The sequence below is a fragment of the Sorex fumeus genome, unplaced genomic scaffold (genome assembly GCF_029834395.1).
Source record: "Sorex fumeus unplaced genomic scaffold, SorFum_2.1 ptg000098l, whole genome shotgun sequence".
In the NCBI taxonomy this organism is placed as follows: domain Eukaryota; kingdom Metazoa; phylum Chordata; class Mammalia; order Eulipotyphla; family Soricidae; genus Sorex; species Sorex fumeus.
The window spans coordinates 84,341,337-84,357,829 of record NW_026606155.1 but is presented as its reverse complement, the minus strand read 5'-3'; the positions used below and the strand labels follow the sequence as shown (position 1 = coordinate 84,357,829).

The following is a 16,493-nucleotide window of genomic DNA, read 5'->3' as shown; positions in this document are numbered from 1 at the left end:
TCCTGGCGGTGCTTGGAGGACCATATAGGATGCTGGGAATCGAACCCAGGCAAACGCCCTACCTGCTGTGCTGTCACTGTAGCCCCCTTATTACTATTTTTTTTTTAATTTGTGGGGCTTCGTAAGCTGTACTCAGGGGACCATGCAGTGTTCAGAACTGAACTCAGGGCCCCTATGTGCCAGGCCAGGTTCCAAACCCACTGTGCATTTGTTCTAGATCCCGAATGAATAAGCTCTCACTGAGCACTAAATTCAGTGCAGTGGAGTGTCACAGGAAAGTGGACCTGAGGGTTCGGCCCTGGGAGAGAGACACCGTGTCTCAGCTCAAGTCCTGGAGCGTTAGGAAGAAATGCTGTCAGGGTATCACAGAAGGAATGGCCCAAGACATGGCCACCAGAGGTGCCACCAGATAAGAGAACACCACGGTGACAGCCGGCACGGGGGGGGGGGGGGGGGGGGGTGGTGGTGGTGGGCGTGAACGGGCCTGGTGTACCATGGGAGGAAAAGTCGGAGAGCACAAACTGCTGGGCTGTGGGGAGTGGGGGAGTGGCCCTCACTGGCCAGGCCAGGCAGCACGCAAATAAGACGAAGAGAGAAGCTTTGGGGCTAGGAGGTAGGGTGCAGGAGGGAGCCACCTGCCTTCCCACCAGGGTAAGAAGGTGCCAGAGGCACCCTGGGAATCTTAGTCACATTCCCTGCCTTGGGGAAGAAAGGTGGGAAAGACAGTAAGACATTCCACTTTGTGCCGAGCAGACAAAATCAAAACCCTCTCCTGATAAGGCAGAGGCCTGAGCTTGAGGTAGGAACCAAAGCCCGCCAGGGTCTCAGGGAAGGTGGGGACTGCCAGCAGCCCTGACACCCCGGCCACCCTCCCCTCTCCACCCCTGCGCCTCTGCAGAAGGACGCTGGGCCAGGGCAGGAGGAGTCGGAGAGGAACCTGCAGTGCCGGAAACTCCTGGATGATTTCATAGACAGCATAGATGACCTCGGCGCTGGGCAGGGCGCTATTGGTGGAAGAGGTGACAATGTCGAAGGCACACTCCAGCAGCTCCTTGGGATGAAATCGGTCTAACTTGCGTGGCCTGAACACGCGTTCAATGCAGTATCTGGAGAGAGAAACCCATGTTCCACCTTGTTGCCTGTGAGACCCTCAAGGGCACTGAAGGACAAATGTGCCTGGAGCAATCTTGCCTTGGGATTTTTATAATGGCCAGATTTTTTATTTTAATTTTTTTTGTGGGAGGCACACTGGGCGATGCTTGGGGCTCACACCTGGTGGGGCTCCGAGGACCCTATGGGGTGCTGAGGATCAAACCTGGGTCAATTGTATGTGAGACAAGTGCCTTACCCGCTAGACTATCACTCCACCCTCTGAAGAAAGGGGTTTTAAAAATGAGGCATCTCACTGTCCACAGTGCTGGTCGGTCCAGTCTGTGGAGAGCCTCCTTATTGATGAGGCCTGTGGATGCCGAAGGCCCAGCAAACCTCCTCCCCGGTGCTGAATGCCCAGAGGGCTGCATGCTCAGCACCCTGTGCCCTCCCCTCACTCTGTCCAAGCAGCTTCTGCTCACTGGCCTGTGCAGGCAGTGTGCAGAGACCACTGGCCACCTGACCCTCCAATCCAACTTTAAAAGGAGTCATCTGTGACCCAGCTCAAACTGAGGGTTTCCACAGCAACCATCTGTGAAATAGTTCGGCTGCTGAGGGAACATTTAGACAGTAGAGAACGGGCTTTGGGGGCTTCCGTGTACTCATGCCAGGGCTTCACCCCTCGAAGAGGACCCTGGCACCAGAATCCCTGGGCGGATCTCTCAGCTGGGGCTTCTGGACCATATTTCAAGCTCCATCCTTTAAACCCATTTCCCCCTCCTCAATAAGGATCACAGGAAACATTTCTCCTTGATTACTTTCCCACATCCACAGCCAACACAAAACCTCTATTGTATCTATTATTTATTTAATTTATGTTTTTATTTATTTATTTTTTTGCTTTTTGGGTCATGCCTGGTGATGCTCAGGGGTTACCTCTGGCTCTGCACTCAGGAATTACTCCTGGCGTTGCTTGGGGACCATATGGGATTGCCGGGGATGGAACACGGGTTGATCACGTGCAAGGCAAACGCTCTACCTGTTGTATTGTCACTCCAGTCCCCTTACTATTATTATTTTTTAAAAATTTGCGGGGCTTCCCAAACTGTGCTCAGGGGACCATGCAGTGTTCAGGACTGAATTCAGGGTCCCTATGCACCATAACTCACTGTCTCCCATTCCATCCTGCTGTATCTCACCGTTTTAAATTCATTATGTTATTTCTTGCCACATATCTTGCAAAAGGAACCTGGAAAAAATAAACCCAAAACAACAAAGTTTCAAAGGTGAAGATGTGCAAATTACCACACTCTTTTATTTTTTTATTTACTGGCTCATTTATTTTTAAGTCACACTCAGCAGTACTCAGGGGCTACTCCTGGCTCTGAGCTCAGGATTCTTCATACCTGAAGGGGCCCAGGGAACCATGTGGTGCCGGGGATCAAACCCAGGCCTCTGGTGTGCAAAGCCTGTGCTCAGCCCTTTGGATGCTCCTTCTTCCATACCATATGCCTTTATAAAGTTCACCCTTCAATTTGACTTTTTTTTTTGTGGGGGGGGGGGGCATGTGGCTTATACTCAGGGCTTACTCCTGGCCCTGAGCAGGGGTCATCCCTGGTAGGACTTGGGGGAACCATATGCAGGGCTGGGGCTCAAACCCAGATTGGCCAGGTACAAGGCAAGCACCTTAATCTATTTATTATCTCTCTAACCCTAAAGTTCACACTTTTAAAGGGCCCCGTTGACTGGAGCACACGTTCTATTAACAAGAGCCCAGGGCTCAATCCTACAGTCCTGAGGACCACTGGTGGTCCCCACTCCGGCGGCACATTGTGAGTGGCTCCCTCAAATTTAATAAAGAGCACAACCCTGCAGGCTGCAGTGGATTTGCGATTGTCTCTTTTACTCCTCAACACTTTTCCCAAGCACTACCGTCAGTGGAGACGCCCTGAGGAGGAAGAGTCACACAACACCTCAGAGGCTGTACATCCTCTCTGTCTGTCTGTCTCTCTTCTCTCAACTCTCTTTCTGTTTCTCTGACTCTGACTGAGTCTCTGTCTTTCTCTCCCCCTCCATTCCTGGCAGTGCTCACGGGGACATAGGCAGTGTTGGACACAGAACCAGGGTCTGTGGGCAACAGCATTTATAAATTTTTTAATTTTATTTATTACTAGTTTTTTTTGGGGGGTCACACCTGGCAATGCACAGGGGTTGCGCCTGGCTCTGTACTCAGGAACCACTCCTGGTGGTCTTGGGGGACCATATGGGAAGCTGGGAATCAAACCTGGGTCGGCCGTGTGCAAGGCAAATGCCCTACCCCCTGTGCTATCGCTCCAGCCCTAAAATTTTAGTTAATGCTTCCAGTACAAAGTTTGCTATTTACATCTGCACTGGCCACACATGAACATACCAATTTTCCTGCCTCCCCCCATCTCTGGAAGTAAATTGGATAATTTTTTTCCAATCTGATGGTTGGAGTTGCAAAAGCACTGCTTTGCAATAGAAGGTCCCCATTTCTGAGACTGAATGTCTTTTCAGAAGACTTTCAGCCCTGTGCCTTTTCGGGGAACCACCTTGTCAGATTCTGTGCTCATTTTTCGACTTGATAAGAGTCTTCTATTCATCAGGGTGCTGAGCCCCTGTCTGTCTTCCGCACTTAAGAGTGCCCCAGGTGGATCTATAGACAGCCAGCATAGTCTGCCTGAGAGACAGGGTCAGGGTGCTGCTGTCAAGGGAAGCCCACAGCTCAGAAGCAAGCGCGAGCAACATCCAGCAACTATGGACGCAGACACCTGCTGCCCCAGAAACTTAATGATCCTAGGAACTGCAACGTAGCTCAGTGGCAGGGCATGTGCCTCATACGTAGGAGGCCCTGCAATCATGCCTGCACTGCAAAAAGGAGAGCGAGGAAGAAAGGAAAGAAAGAAGGAAGGAGGGAAGGAAGGAGGGAAGGAAAGAAGGAGGGAAGGAGGGAAGGAAGGAAAGAAAGAAGGAAAGAAGGAGGGAAGGAAGGAAGGAAGGAAGGAAGGAAGGAAGGAAGGAAGGAAGGAAGGAAAAAGGAAGAAGGGAAGGAGGGAAGGAAGGAAGGAGGGAAGTTAGTTTTAGTTACCAGTATGCTTGGAAGTCACTTATAATCTGACCGGAAGTAAAGGGACAGCTCCCCGTGTTTGTCTGAGTGACTCTGTTCCTCAGTGGAGCTCAATCCTTGGGGGCGGGGGGGGGGGGGCACATGCCATTCAGGGTTCTGGTTTCTAGGGTCATGAGCCCTTTGGCTACTAGCAAGGTGGGTATACATAGGCCAGAGGCTGGTGACATGCCACCAGGAGTGCTAATAAAACCCTCCAGAATGTTGCCTACGAGGAGTATTTGGCATATATGCCCAGGGGATGTGGCAGCCAGTGGGGTAATCCTCAGACCCAGATGCCACCCCTGTGCCCGCAAAGCCTCACCCGCAGGTCGAAAGGAAGCATCACCAGCATTCCGCTGTGGTCCATGAACAAGGCGGCCTCATTGTGCTCATAGATCTGCTTATTTCGGGGCAGGAGGAGTGGGGTGCACAACTGAACAGCTCCTAGACCCCAATGGAAAAACTGCCAGTTAGGTTAATCCTTTCTAGGAGGCAACTTCATAAGAACACAAACCCAAGGACTGTAACCTAGTATGAGGACCACAAAACCATCAGTTAACTCTCAGATGAAGACCTCATCCACGGCTCAGTTTGTTACATTAACTCACGCATTTTTTAATCACATTTACATTTAATCATATTCTCTTTTTTTAGAATTTTGGTACACAGTTGGAGGTACTCAGGGTTTTCTCTTGGCTTTGCATTCAGGGATCACTTCTGGCAGGACTTGGGTGACCATATGGGGCGCCTGGGATCAAACCCAGGTCAGCAATGTTTAAGGTAAATGCCCTAGTCGCTGTGCTATCGCTCTGGCCCCAATCATATTTCTTTCTTCTTTCTTTCTTTCTTTCTTTCTTTCTTTCTTTCTTTCTTTCTTTCTTTCATCGAATCACTGTGAGATACAGTTACAAAGCTTTCATGTTTGAGTTTCAGTCATACAAATGTGAACCCCCATCCCTCCACCAGTGCACATTTTCCACCACCAATATTCCCAGTAGTCCCCCTGCCACCCCCATCCCAGTTCTCCTCCTGCCTCTATGGCAGACAACTTCCCCCATAATCTCTCTCTACTTTTGGGCATGGTAGTTTGCAATATAGATACTTAGAGGCTATCACCTTTGGTCCTTTATCTACTTTTAGCACACATCTCCCATCCCGAATGATCCCTCCACCAACACTGACTTAATGATCCCTTCTCTATTCTAGCTGCCTTCTCTCCTAGCTCATGAAGCAGGCTTCCAACTATGGAGCAATATTCCTGGCCCTTGTGACTACTGTCCTTGGGTGTCAGTCTCATATTATGTTATTTTATCCCAAACACATTTCTGATTTTACAAATCAAGTGTATTTCGTTTTAACTTTGGTTTTGGGGCCACACCTGATAGTGCTCGGGAACTTAGATCTGTGCTCAGGAGTCACCCCTGGCAATGCTTGGGGGGCCAGGGATCCAAGGTTGGTCCCAAGAAAGGAAAATGCTTTCCCTCTTTACACTAGCTCTCTGGTCCATCAAGTGCACGCAGATAGTAATATGCAAACCAGCTTCTCTGCAGGTACAGTTGCAAAACTTAAGCTTAAGTTTTAGGTGAAAGGGGCTAGAGAGACAGTTACAGGGGTCGAGGTACCTGACTTCCATAGAACTGACATCTGTTTAATACTTGGCACTATTGGGTCTCCCAGCATTGCTTTATTTAGCCATGGAGGCATGGTTTAGGTGATCCAGAGCAGGTAGTCCAGATGGTCCAGAGTGGCCCAGGGTCCAAAGAGCCCTGAAACCTTGGGCCTCTGCACTGAACCCTTGGCTTTGTTAGCTGAGTATGGAGGAAGAAGCCTGGGGCCCCATACACACCACTTGGGAAGTTCCTCACTCAAGATTTCTACTTGGTATCAACTGTTTATAGTTGAATTTGAAAGTAAAACATGACCAGGCCTGAAACTCAGTGGTAGAGCATTTGCCTCAGTGAGGCCCTGGGCCTGCTCCTGGGTACCCTCCCCACATATACGCACACATGCATGCACACACACACACACACACACACACACACACACACACACACACTAAAATGAAAAACCAACATTAAAGGAAGATATGGCTGTATTAAGGATATTTTCTAATATTTCTAATAAGGAGTTAAAAACTCTTTGAGAAGGAATACAACATTTTTTTTTAAAAAAGCACATACCGTGTCTTTTGAAGATGCGGATGACGGCTTCACATACATGGTGCTGTACCTTGGCTGTTCGAATGGAGAAGCTGCCCTGAAATGCGACCCATTAAAACGTCATCAGCAAGGCCTGACCAAAGACGGGACCGAGGCATGTTCTCCCATGCCACAGGCACTGCCTGCCTCGTTCCCAGATTCTGAGAGCACACCTGAACCTTCAGCTCCTTCTGGAACATTTTCAGGGAGACCAGGCACCTTGTACTGGGCCTGGCTTCAGGCAGGTTGAAGTCCCAGTTCTTGGTCGGGTTATGAAAGCCTTTCAGAGAGACTGAGCCAAAGACACAGGTCCCTGGAGGGTTCAGGGATTGGAGGGGCAGTCACGAAAATAGCCTTTGGCTTTGGGCCCTATCGTGGGCTGGGAAGAGGCTGCACTTCTGTTTCACTTGTGCCTTTCTGTTTCTGATTGCTAGAAAAAGGGACATGGTGATTACTCTAGAAAATGTTAGAAGCAACAGTCCAGCAAAAATGGGGATATAAGAGTCATCTGGAATCCTACAAATAGCTAATATTGCCAGCCGACACTATTGGGCCCCCAAACTATACATCTTTTACAGATATTTTTGCTACTTCTTCTGCTTTTTAAAAATCATATGTTAAGAAAAATCTTTTTGTTTTGTTTTTTGCCAGACTGAGACCCCTTGCAGAGCTCATGACCCAGGAGGAGCCAGGGATTGAACCCGGTCCTCCTCTATGCAAAGCAAGCCTGCGGCTCCACTGAGCTAGCTCTTGGGTCCTCTGGAAAAACAAAAACCAAAACCCAAAAACTTCTACAGGGTCCACTCCCAGAGGAGTTGGGATTTGGAGCTTCGGCCAGCAGCTTTGGGGGCCACCAGGAACACACCAGCAGTCCTTGAGAGTCAGATGCGATGCTGAGTATCGAATTCAGGGTCTTGAACTATGAACTATTCTCTACCCCATCTGTGAGCTATTTTATTTACAACAATCTTTGTTTGGGGATTGTTTTTTTTGGGGGTTAGTGGTAGGGGACACCTTTTGGCCATGCTTCTGGGATATTCCCGCTCTGTTCACTGGCTGCTCCTGGTGGTAGCAGGGATGGAGTCCAGGACCCCTTCATGCCAACATGGGGTTTGGTGGATCATATGGGATGCTGGGGACTGAACCAGGTCAGCTGATCTCAGGGAGCCTGCTCTGCGGCTTAGAGAGAATCTTAGAGAGATCCCTGAAATACTTCACGTTGGAGTCCCAAGGTGAGTCAGGCATCTGTATGTTCCAGAGGCCTTCCAGGTGATTCTGAGGTGTCTCTCCCCAGGTGTTAGGAGCTGCTAACTGCTTAATCAGGATCAAAGCTGGACAGATATTTGGGGCCCTGGGTAGCTGGGTCAGGGCTTAATACCTAAAAATCTCATCATCTCTGGGGTGTGTTGAGATGAAGATGGTTTAAAAACCCCTTCAAGTATATGATAAAGAGTGGGGCCTGGGAGTCGGAGTGATAATGAAGTGGCTAGGGTTTTTGCCTTGTACACAGCCAATCCACGTTGGATTGCTGGCATCCCATATGATCCCTTCAAGCAATACCAAGAGTAATTCCTGAGTGCAGAGCCAGGAGTGACCCTGAGCATTACTGGGTATGGCCCCCCAAACAAACAAGCAACAGCAACAAAAGAGGCCTTTCCCAGACAATGCAATGATCATACTTCGCATATACAGACCTCCAGGACTTATGGTGGCAGACCTGGACAGGCATTACAGTGTGAGGGTGTAGGGCACCCGCGGGCAAGCACATCATCACTAGTGCAATCCTCAGTGCCCTACATGTGCTCTGGGACTCCCCAGCACGGCAACTGGCTTCCAGTCACACTGCAGCCAGTGGTGTGTAGCACCATAAAGAGGGGAGCACCCCCCCAGCAAGCACCATGACTTAAAAGGTGTGTAAGGGCCAAGGCCAGGAAGTGTGACCTCTGGCAAGCACTTGTGTGAGCACCACGACCCCAAGTCTCCACGAAGCGCTTCTGAGCCAGCCCCATCAGGGAGTGTGCAAGTACCATAGCTCAAACTGTGCAGGTGCCTCCCCTTGGGCAGGTGTGTGGGAGACCCCCAGGGATCACACTCACCAAGGAAGGGGAAGGCAGGATACAAATAAGAAACTTCAGGGGGCCAGAGAGCTAGCACAGCAAGTAGGGAGCTGGCCTGACTTGGTGGCTGACCAGGCTTGATCCCCAGCATCCCATATGATCCGCTGAGCCCTGTAGGAGTGACCCCTGAGCGCCACCAGGTGTAGCTCCCAAACCAAACAAAAACAACAGGAACTTGTGTCCATCTGTGTGCGGCACTGCAGAGACCCGCAGGAAGTAAGGGACTGACTGACTCCTCCCCTGGGGCCAGGCCAAGCTAGACTGACTCCTCCCCCGGGGCCAGGCCAGCGTGTCCCTCCCAGTGGGGCCTGGGCGCACCTTTAGGATGTCACTGTCGTAGGTGTAGTCGATGGCAGGCGAGATGCGCTGGGAGAAGATGTGGGCCATCATGGTGCGGTAGGCCTTGCCATCGGCGTTGGCCAGGGTCAGCTGCAGCACCTCGTGCAGCTCCGACTCCTCCATCTGCGGTGGTGGCAGCAGCTCGCTCTTCAGCAGCTCCGTAGCTGTGGGCCGCTGGGCGGGGTCGTGGTTCAGTAGCCAAGAGATGACAGATTTCTATAACGAAACCCAGGGCACGCTGGAGATGGGGTACGGCAGTGGGGGTGAGGGACCCTGCTCAGGAATCCAGGTAGGATGCTGGGTGGTGCTGGGCAAAGAAAAGACACTGCACTTTGTGTACTCTGCTGGAGCACTTGAGTGGGACTTCTATTTTTCTTTCGTGTGTGTGTGTGTGTGTGCTTTTTGGACCACACCCGGTGATGCCCAGGGGTTACTCCTGGCTCTGCACTCAGAAATTATTCCTGGCGTTGCTTGTGGGACTATATGGGATGCTGTGAATTGAACCCGGCTCAACTGTGTGAAAGGCAAATGACCTCCCTTCTGTACTATTGCTCCAGCCCCTGAGTTGGAATTTCTGAAAGTCTCTGCCTATGGCGCTCTCCCTGAGTAGGTGATTAGGGCCAGAGCTCTGCGGGCGGTGGTCCTTTAGATATCTGGCTGCAATCAAAAGAGAGCACCAAATAAAGGGTGTTGGGAGGATCCTCCCAGGATGGGAGAAGCATGCTGAAAGTAGACTATAGACTGAACATGATTGCCACTCAATACCTCTTTTGCAAACCACAACACTCAAAAGGAGAGAGAGAACAAAAGGGAATGCCCTGCCACAGAGGCAGGGTGGGGTAGGGGGATAGGGGGTGAGAGGGATACTTGGACCGTGGTGGTGGAAAATGGGCACTGGTGGAGGGATGGGTATTTGATCATTGTATAACTGAAGTCCTAGCACAAAAATTTGTAAGTCTACAACTGTACCTCGTGGTGTTTCACTAATAAAAATTAAATAAAAAAAATAAAAAAAACCCAAAAAAACAAAAAGTCTTCAGTCAACTATGACCCAAAGGCAGAACATAGCCCTTAAACACACACACACACACACACACACACACACACACACACACACAACTGTATCTGCACAGCATAGAAGGAGCCTGGAAGATGACTCTGTGGCTTAGTGTGTTAGTCCGGGCAGTGCCAGGCCCCAAGTCCCAACCCTGAGAAGCCCTGCTATTAGGAATCTTGGAAAAAGACCCCATGGCATACTCTCCATCGTTGTCTATGAGCTCAATGCTGGGTGCTGCCGGATGTGCAAAGGCCACCAACAGCCCCGTGGTCTAGGATATTGGAGAGGAGAGGAAAAAAGAAAGACATAAACTAGTTTTATTTCTTTAGTATTATTGGTGGGTGGGGGACGGAGGCCACCAGGCCACACCTGATGGTGTTCAGGGACAATAATGACTCCGTGCCTGGGGGTTCCTCTCAGCCCTACATGGGGCATAGGGTAGTACAGGGAATCTAACCAGGGCTAGTCACATGCAATCAGGTGTCTCAGGTGTCTAAGCCTCTGTACTCTCTCTGGCCCAGAATAATTTTTTTTTTTTTTGCAACCCAGCAATGCTCAGAGGTTACTCCTGGCTCTTCACTCAGGAATTACTCCTGGCAGTGCTGGGGGAAAATATGCGATGCCGGGGATCGAATCTGGGTCAGCTGCGTGCAAGGCAAACACCCCACCTGCTTTGCTATCACTCCGGCCCCCAAAATAATTTTTAAAAAATTATGGGGTCACATGTGACAGTGCTTGGGTGACCACGAGGCATCAAACATGGGGCCTAGTACATACAAAGCAAATGCTCAGTTTTGTTCTGTATTCTGAGCCACTCCTAGTGGTGCCCAGGGACTACGAGTCTGTCTCAGTATTCTGGGACCATGCGGTGCTGAGTATGGACTCCAGAGCCTCCTGCACGCAGAGTATGTGCTCTGGCTCACGAGTCATCTCTCTGCTCCGAAAATTAAAAAATATTCTTTTTTCATTTTCCCTGATCCTATTTCCTTGAATTCTCTTAATTTATGTTATTCATTACAGCTCCACAGTTACCTCATTAAGCAAGGAAGTATTTAGAGACAGTTTAAACATTAGAAAGATTCCATAATGATTCCTTAATTTTCCTGTTTATAAAACTAATTTGTAAGGATCTAGGGGAATATTTAAATTACAAAATTGTATATAGAAGCTGCCAGGGAGCAAACCCGGGGCTTCACACATGCAAGGCCCCTGCTCTCCTACACACACACACACACACACACACACACGCACGCACGCATTCATGCATGCATCAGCCTCTTAGGGATATCTGAGACCAGAAAATCTTAAATTTCCAGGTAAATCTTATGAGGTGTTTCCTAACATACACCTTTAATCTAGTCTCTTGTCCCACAACCCCTGTTTTATTTATTTTATTTTTATTTTTTAAAATTTTTTATTAGTGAATCACCGTGAGGTACAGTTACAGACTTACAAACTTTTGTGCTTGAATTTCAGTCATACAATGGTGGAGTACCCATACCTTCACCAGTGCCCATTTTCCACACCAATGGTCCCAGTATCTCTCCTACCACCCCCACCCCGTACCCTCCACCCCACCCTGCCTCTGTTCTCTCTCTCTTTTGGGGTGTTGTGGTTTGCAGTAGAGGTATTAAGTGGCCATCATGTTTGGTCTATAGTCGACTTTCAGTCCACATCTCCCATCCAGAGCAGACCCTCCTGGCAACCTTTACTTGGTGGTCCTTTCTCTATCTCAGCTGCCTTCTCCCCAAGCATGTGAGGCTGGCTTCCAAGCCATGGAGCAAACCTTCTGGTCCTTATCTCTACTATTCTTGGGTGTTAGTCTCCTATTTTGTTACTTTATATTCCACAGATGAGTGCAATCTTTCTATGTCTGTCCCACTCTTTCTGACTCATTACACTTAACATGATACTTTCCATGTTGATCCACCTATATGCAAATTTCATGACTTCATCTTTTCTACCTTGTTTTATTTATTTATTTATTTTTTGCTTTTTGGGTCACACCTGGTGATGCACAGGGGTTACTTTTGGCTCTGCTCTCAGGAATTACCCCTGGCGATGCTCAGGGGACCATATGGGATGCTTGGAATCGAACCCGGGTTGGCCGCGTGCAAGGCAAACGCCCTACCACTGTGCTATCACTCCAGCCCTACCCTGTTTTATTTTTAAAATTTTTGATTTTTCTGGGCCACATCCGACAGTATTCAGGGCTTCCTGCTGGCTTTGCACATAGGCATCACTCCTGACAGTGCTCTGAGCACTATGTGCACTGCTAAGGATCAAACCAGGGATGGACACATGCAAGGCAAGTACCTTACCCCTGAATATCTTGCTGGCCCCAAAAGAAATAGATTAAGGAATAAACTTTCATATGAACAGGAGGATGAACAACAGAAGACGTCACCAAGACAAACTACCAGCACTAAGGGAAAAAAGCATCTCAGATTCAAAAGCACACACTCAGAATCCTTCCCCTCATGTTGGTTGGATGCTGACTAACGCCTCCATCTGTGGCATAAAGGAGAAATGACTGATAATATAACATCAGACTGTCTCCTTTCCCACTTCATAATCAAAGCCTGCTTCAACCACGGGGGTGGAGAAATCATAGCATTAAATTCTATTTTTCATAAAGTTATTGGCTTTATCTTAGACAGGGAAGGGAGAACTTTTATCTGCCCATGGCCATTGAGCTATTTATAGCATTATTTGTGAATCATTACGTACAGCCAATGAAGCCACAGGCAGCCCCAAGAAGTACACATGTGTCCTGTCATGTACCAGGTCCAGACCACATGTTCCACAGACTTTATAAAATCCACAAGTTCTCCAATCCTGATATAAGACAACAAGCTGTGAAGGAATTCTCTTTCTCTCCCTCTCTCTTTTCTAATACTGAAATCCAGGGCCCACATAGCACTTCAGAAACACAATGAGTCACATCAGAGAATTCTGCTGTCCTAATGTTTTAAGCTGATCCTTGACAATTGGAGGTGGGGGTTTGGACCACATCAAGCAGTGCTGGGGGCTTACTTCTTTCTGACCACAGGGATCAGTGCTGGCAATGCTTGTGGGGACCCTATGAGGTGCTGGGGACCAAGCTTGGGGATGCTGCATGCAAGGGCAAGTGCCTTACCCCCTGTCCAAGCTACCTCTTTAATCTTGCCCTTGGCAATTTCATGGTGTATTTCTTTCTTTTTTTAAATAATTAATTAATTTTTACAAAGCTGTTCATGATTGGATTTCAGTCATACAATATTCCAACATCCTGGTGTATTTCAAACCTAGTAACATGTTGTTGTGATTTGTCTTTTTATATTCCTCCCATTTTATTTCCAGGAAATAAGAGGATACGTGGCAGAACATTACTAATTGAAAATGAATAAAAACAGTAATTAAAACCCAAGAGTAAGAACACAATAATTAAAGCCGCAGAAAATTACCTGCTTTGTATGCTCTCCATCATCGAAGTCTTCTGGAAACTTGGGCGAAGTTGGCTGGAAGAATATTATATTCAAATCAGTGAGTATTTGGCAGACTGCCACCGTGAAAGTCTTTATTCCCCAGAGATAAGAAAATCAAATACAGAAACAAAATTTGCTAACAAGGGTAGACTGAAGGAAACAATGTCTCCTTGTTTCTACTGGGGGTGGGGCAGGGATGGAGGGGGTTCTGGGTGGGGACTGGGCAACAGCTAGCAGTGCTCAGGGTCTCTTCCTGGTTCTGTGATCAGGAGTGACCCCTGGCAGTGCACAGGGGATCCCCAGCTGCGCTGGGACTGCCCAGGTCAGTCACCTCTCCAGCTAGCGCCTTCACCTCTGTACTCTCTCCTGGGCCCTGGGGTTCATTGTTTTTGAGAAACCCAAGGGCTATTTTTCCAAGTACATGTTGGTCTTGTTTATTTTGTTTTGCGCATGTCCTGATGTTTCCTTTGTGCTGCTGGGGATCAAACCCAGGGCCTCATATCTCATAAAGTGAGGCATGCGCTCTGCCTGTGAGCCCTGTCCCAGCCCAAATGTGAATTGTAGAGGAAGGGAGGGCACTTTGGCAAGGACATAATCCACTAAGTACACTTGAAAGCCAAGGCATGGCAATCCCTTTCTTTACTCTGACTTTCCTGGATGGGCAGTAAAAGAATCAAACATCAGGTGGTGGGTGTGCCTCAAAGTGGCAGAGAACATGCAGAGCGTGTGTGAGGTCGTTCACCCCCCCCCCATTCCAAGTCCTGGCACCACCTGGTCCTCCCAAGTACCACTGAGGAGTTCCCAAAAACTGAATCTGAATCAAAATGACCGCTGGAGGTGGCTGTTATTAGAAAAAAAAAAAGGTTTTTCCCCTTTAAGATTATAAGTAACTTCTCAGGATAATATTCTCTCTCTCTCTCTCTCTCTCTCTCTCTCTCTCTCTCTCTCTCTTTCTCTCTCTCTCTGTACTTGGGGGTTACCACCAGGTCCTGGGTCTGGAACCTGGACCTCCTGCATGTGAAGCATCTGCTCTACCCATTGAGCTCCCTCTCTAGACCATGGAATAATTTATAAGTGTAACTATACTCTAGAAATTTCTCCAAAAAGGATTCTAAACATAAAACTGGGGAAACTTCATCACTGGAGGTGTAAAGGCAGAGGTGGATTTTCATTTACGAAAGAGATGACTCCCGCCCCACCCCACCCTGCCCCCAGACAAGTGGTAGTAGGATAACCTCCTGTGTGTAAGACAGGGCAACAACCAGCATTGAATTCTGACACTCGCACCGAGACTGTCTGATACATACATCTCTGAGTTGGTTGAGAACAAAGATCCTCTCTGAGGCTGTGACCATGGGGTGATAAGACATCTCAAAGAAGATGATTCCCAGGCTGAAGAGATCTACTTTCTGCGGAGGAGGAAGAACTGTGTTTAGAGGAGTGTGGGGAAAGTGTGATTTACAGGGGAACTTCAGGATGCATGCTGCGGGCTGGAATAAAGTCTCTGTATGTGAAAGACAGGCTGCACTACAGGAAAACAAAACAAAACAAAATGGGTCAGTATGGGGGCTGGAGAGATAGTACAGCAGGTAGGATGCATGTGACAGACCCAGATTCGATCCCCAACACTCCATGTAGTCCCCTGAACCCTGATGGAAGTGATTCCTGAGCACAGAGCTGGGAGTTACCCCTGAGCATCGCTGGGTGTGGTCCCCCAAACAAAAAACAAATAAAACAAAAAACTGGTGGGGCTGGAGTGATAGCATAGCGGGTAGGGCGTTTGCCTTATACACGGCCAACCTGGGTTTGATTCCCAGCATCCCATATGGTATCCCAAGCACTGCCAGGAGTAATTCCTGAGTGCAGAGCCAGGAGTAACCCCTGTGCATTGCTGGGTATGACGCAAAAAGCAAAAAGCAAAAAAAAAACAAAAAACAAAAACAAAAAACAAACAAACAACAACAACAACCAAAAACAAAAAACGAAAGACTGGTATTAATATATACAGGCATTTTCTTTTTAGGTATTGATAAAACGTTTAGTATTACTTCTGAAAGAATTGTGGCTGGCTGCATTAAAGACACAGAGCCAGGTTATTAATGCCAAAAGCTGAGAACGAGAGTCAAAGAGAGCCAAAAGGTGGCTGAGGGGCTGGAGCAATAGTACAGTGGGTAGGGCATTTGCCTTGTAAGTGGCCAATCCGGGTTTGATTCCCAGCTTCCTATATGCTCCCTCAAGCACGGCCAGGAGTAATTCCTGAGGGCAAAGCCAGGAGTAACCCCTGAGCATTGCTGGGTATGACCCAAAAAGCAAATAAATAAAAAGAAAACAAAAACAAAAGCTGGCTGAAACACTTTTCTTTGTATTCATTGCTAATGGTGCACAGGGGACTTTGTTGTTCTGAAGATCTGAGTCCTGGCCTTCACAGGGAAAGCACATGCTCCAGCTGTCTCCCTGGCCCTTTGATTTGCATCTCTCTGCTGGGGGCAATTTTGCTTTTTGTTGGGTCAAAATCAGTGGTGCTCAGAGGCTATTCCTTCTTTTTTTTTTTTTTTTTTTTTTTTGGCCACACTTAGCGGTGCTCACTCTTGGTAGGGCTTGGGGGGACCCTATGTGGAGTGGGGATCCAACCCAGGTTGGCCACATCCAAGGCAAGTACCCTAAGCCTTGAGCTATCTCTGAGGCCCGAGGATTCATTTCTTGAGGAATGGCCCAGGCGGAGAGGAGAGCAGAGCCCGCTGGAAGATTTCATGACAGGCCTCCACACTGCAGTCAGGAAACCCACGCGTCGCCCTGTGCCCCCGTGGGGCAGTCGGGAAACTGTGCCAGTGCAGCAGCAACTGCCCAGGCCTGCCATCAGCCTGGGTGCAAACTGCCCAGCCAGTACATTTCACCAGAGCTTTACATTTCAGTTCCAGGTTCCTGCCCCGCGTGAGTGCACCTGGTCTCAGGGGGGAAATTCCATGGGCGAGCTGCTGCCGACATTTCCTGGTACACCTCCCCACCCTGGCCCGCCCGCTCAATTCAAGTCTTGCTTGTGTCTCTGACAGTCTGCTACACACCTAATTCAGTTTCTCCCCAGGCACTTAAAATTTAACC

The 16,493-nt window shown here is 48.6% G+C and overlaps 1 protein-coding gene across 1 annotated transcript in view; it reads right to left on the bottom strand.

Moving 5' to 3' along the window:
* Window positions 1-16,493, bottom strand: part of EIF2AK4 (eukaryotic translation initiation factor 2 alpha kinase 4) — a 109,713-nt gene that overhangs the window by 32,465 nt on the left and 60,755 nt on the right. The window contains exons 19-25 of the mRNA XM_056133372.1: window positions 14,702-14,803; window positions 13,374-13,427; window positions 8,850-9,086; window positions 6,397-6,472; window positions 4,539-4,660; window positions 2,289-2,338; window positions 938-1,106 (exon numbers count right to left, since the gene is read on the bottom strand). Of these exons, the coding sequence (XP_055989347.1) occupies window positions 938-1,106; window positions 2,289-2,338; window positions 4,539-4,660; window positions 6,397-6,472; window positions 8,850-9,086; window positions 13,374-13,427; window positions 14,702-14,803 (810 nt within the window). The remainder of the gene's footprint in view (window positions 1-937; window positions 1,107-2,288; window positions 2,339-4,538; window positions 4,661-6,396; window positions 6,473-8,849; window positions 9,087-13,373; window positions 13,428-14,701; window positions 14,804-16,493) is intronic.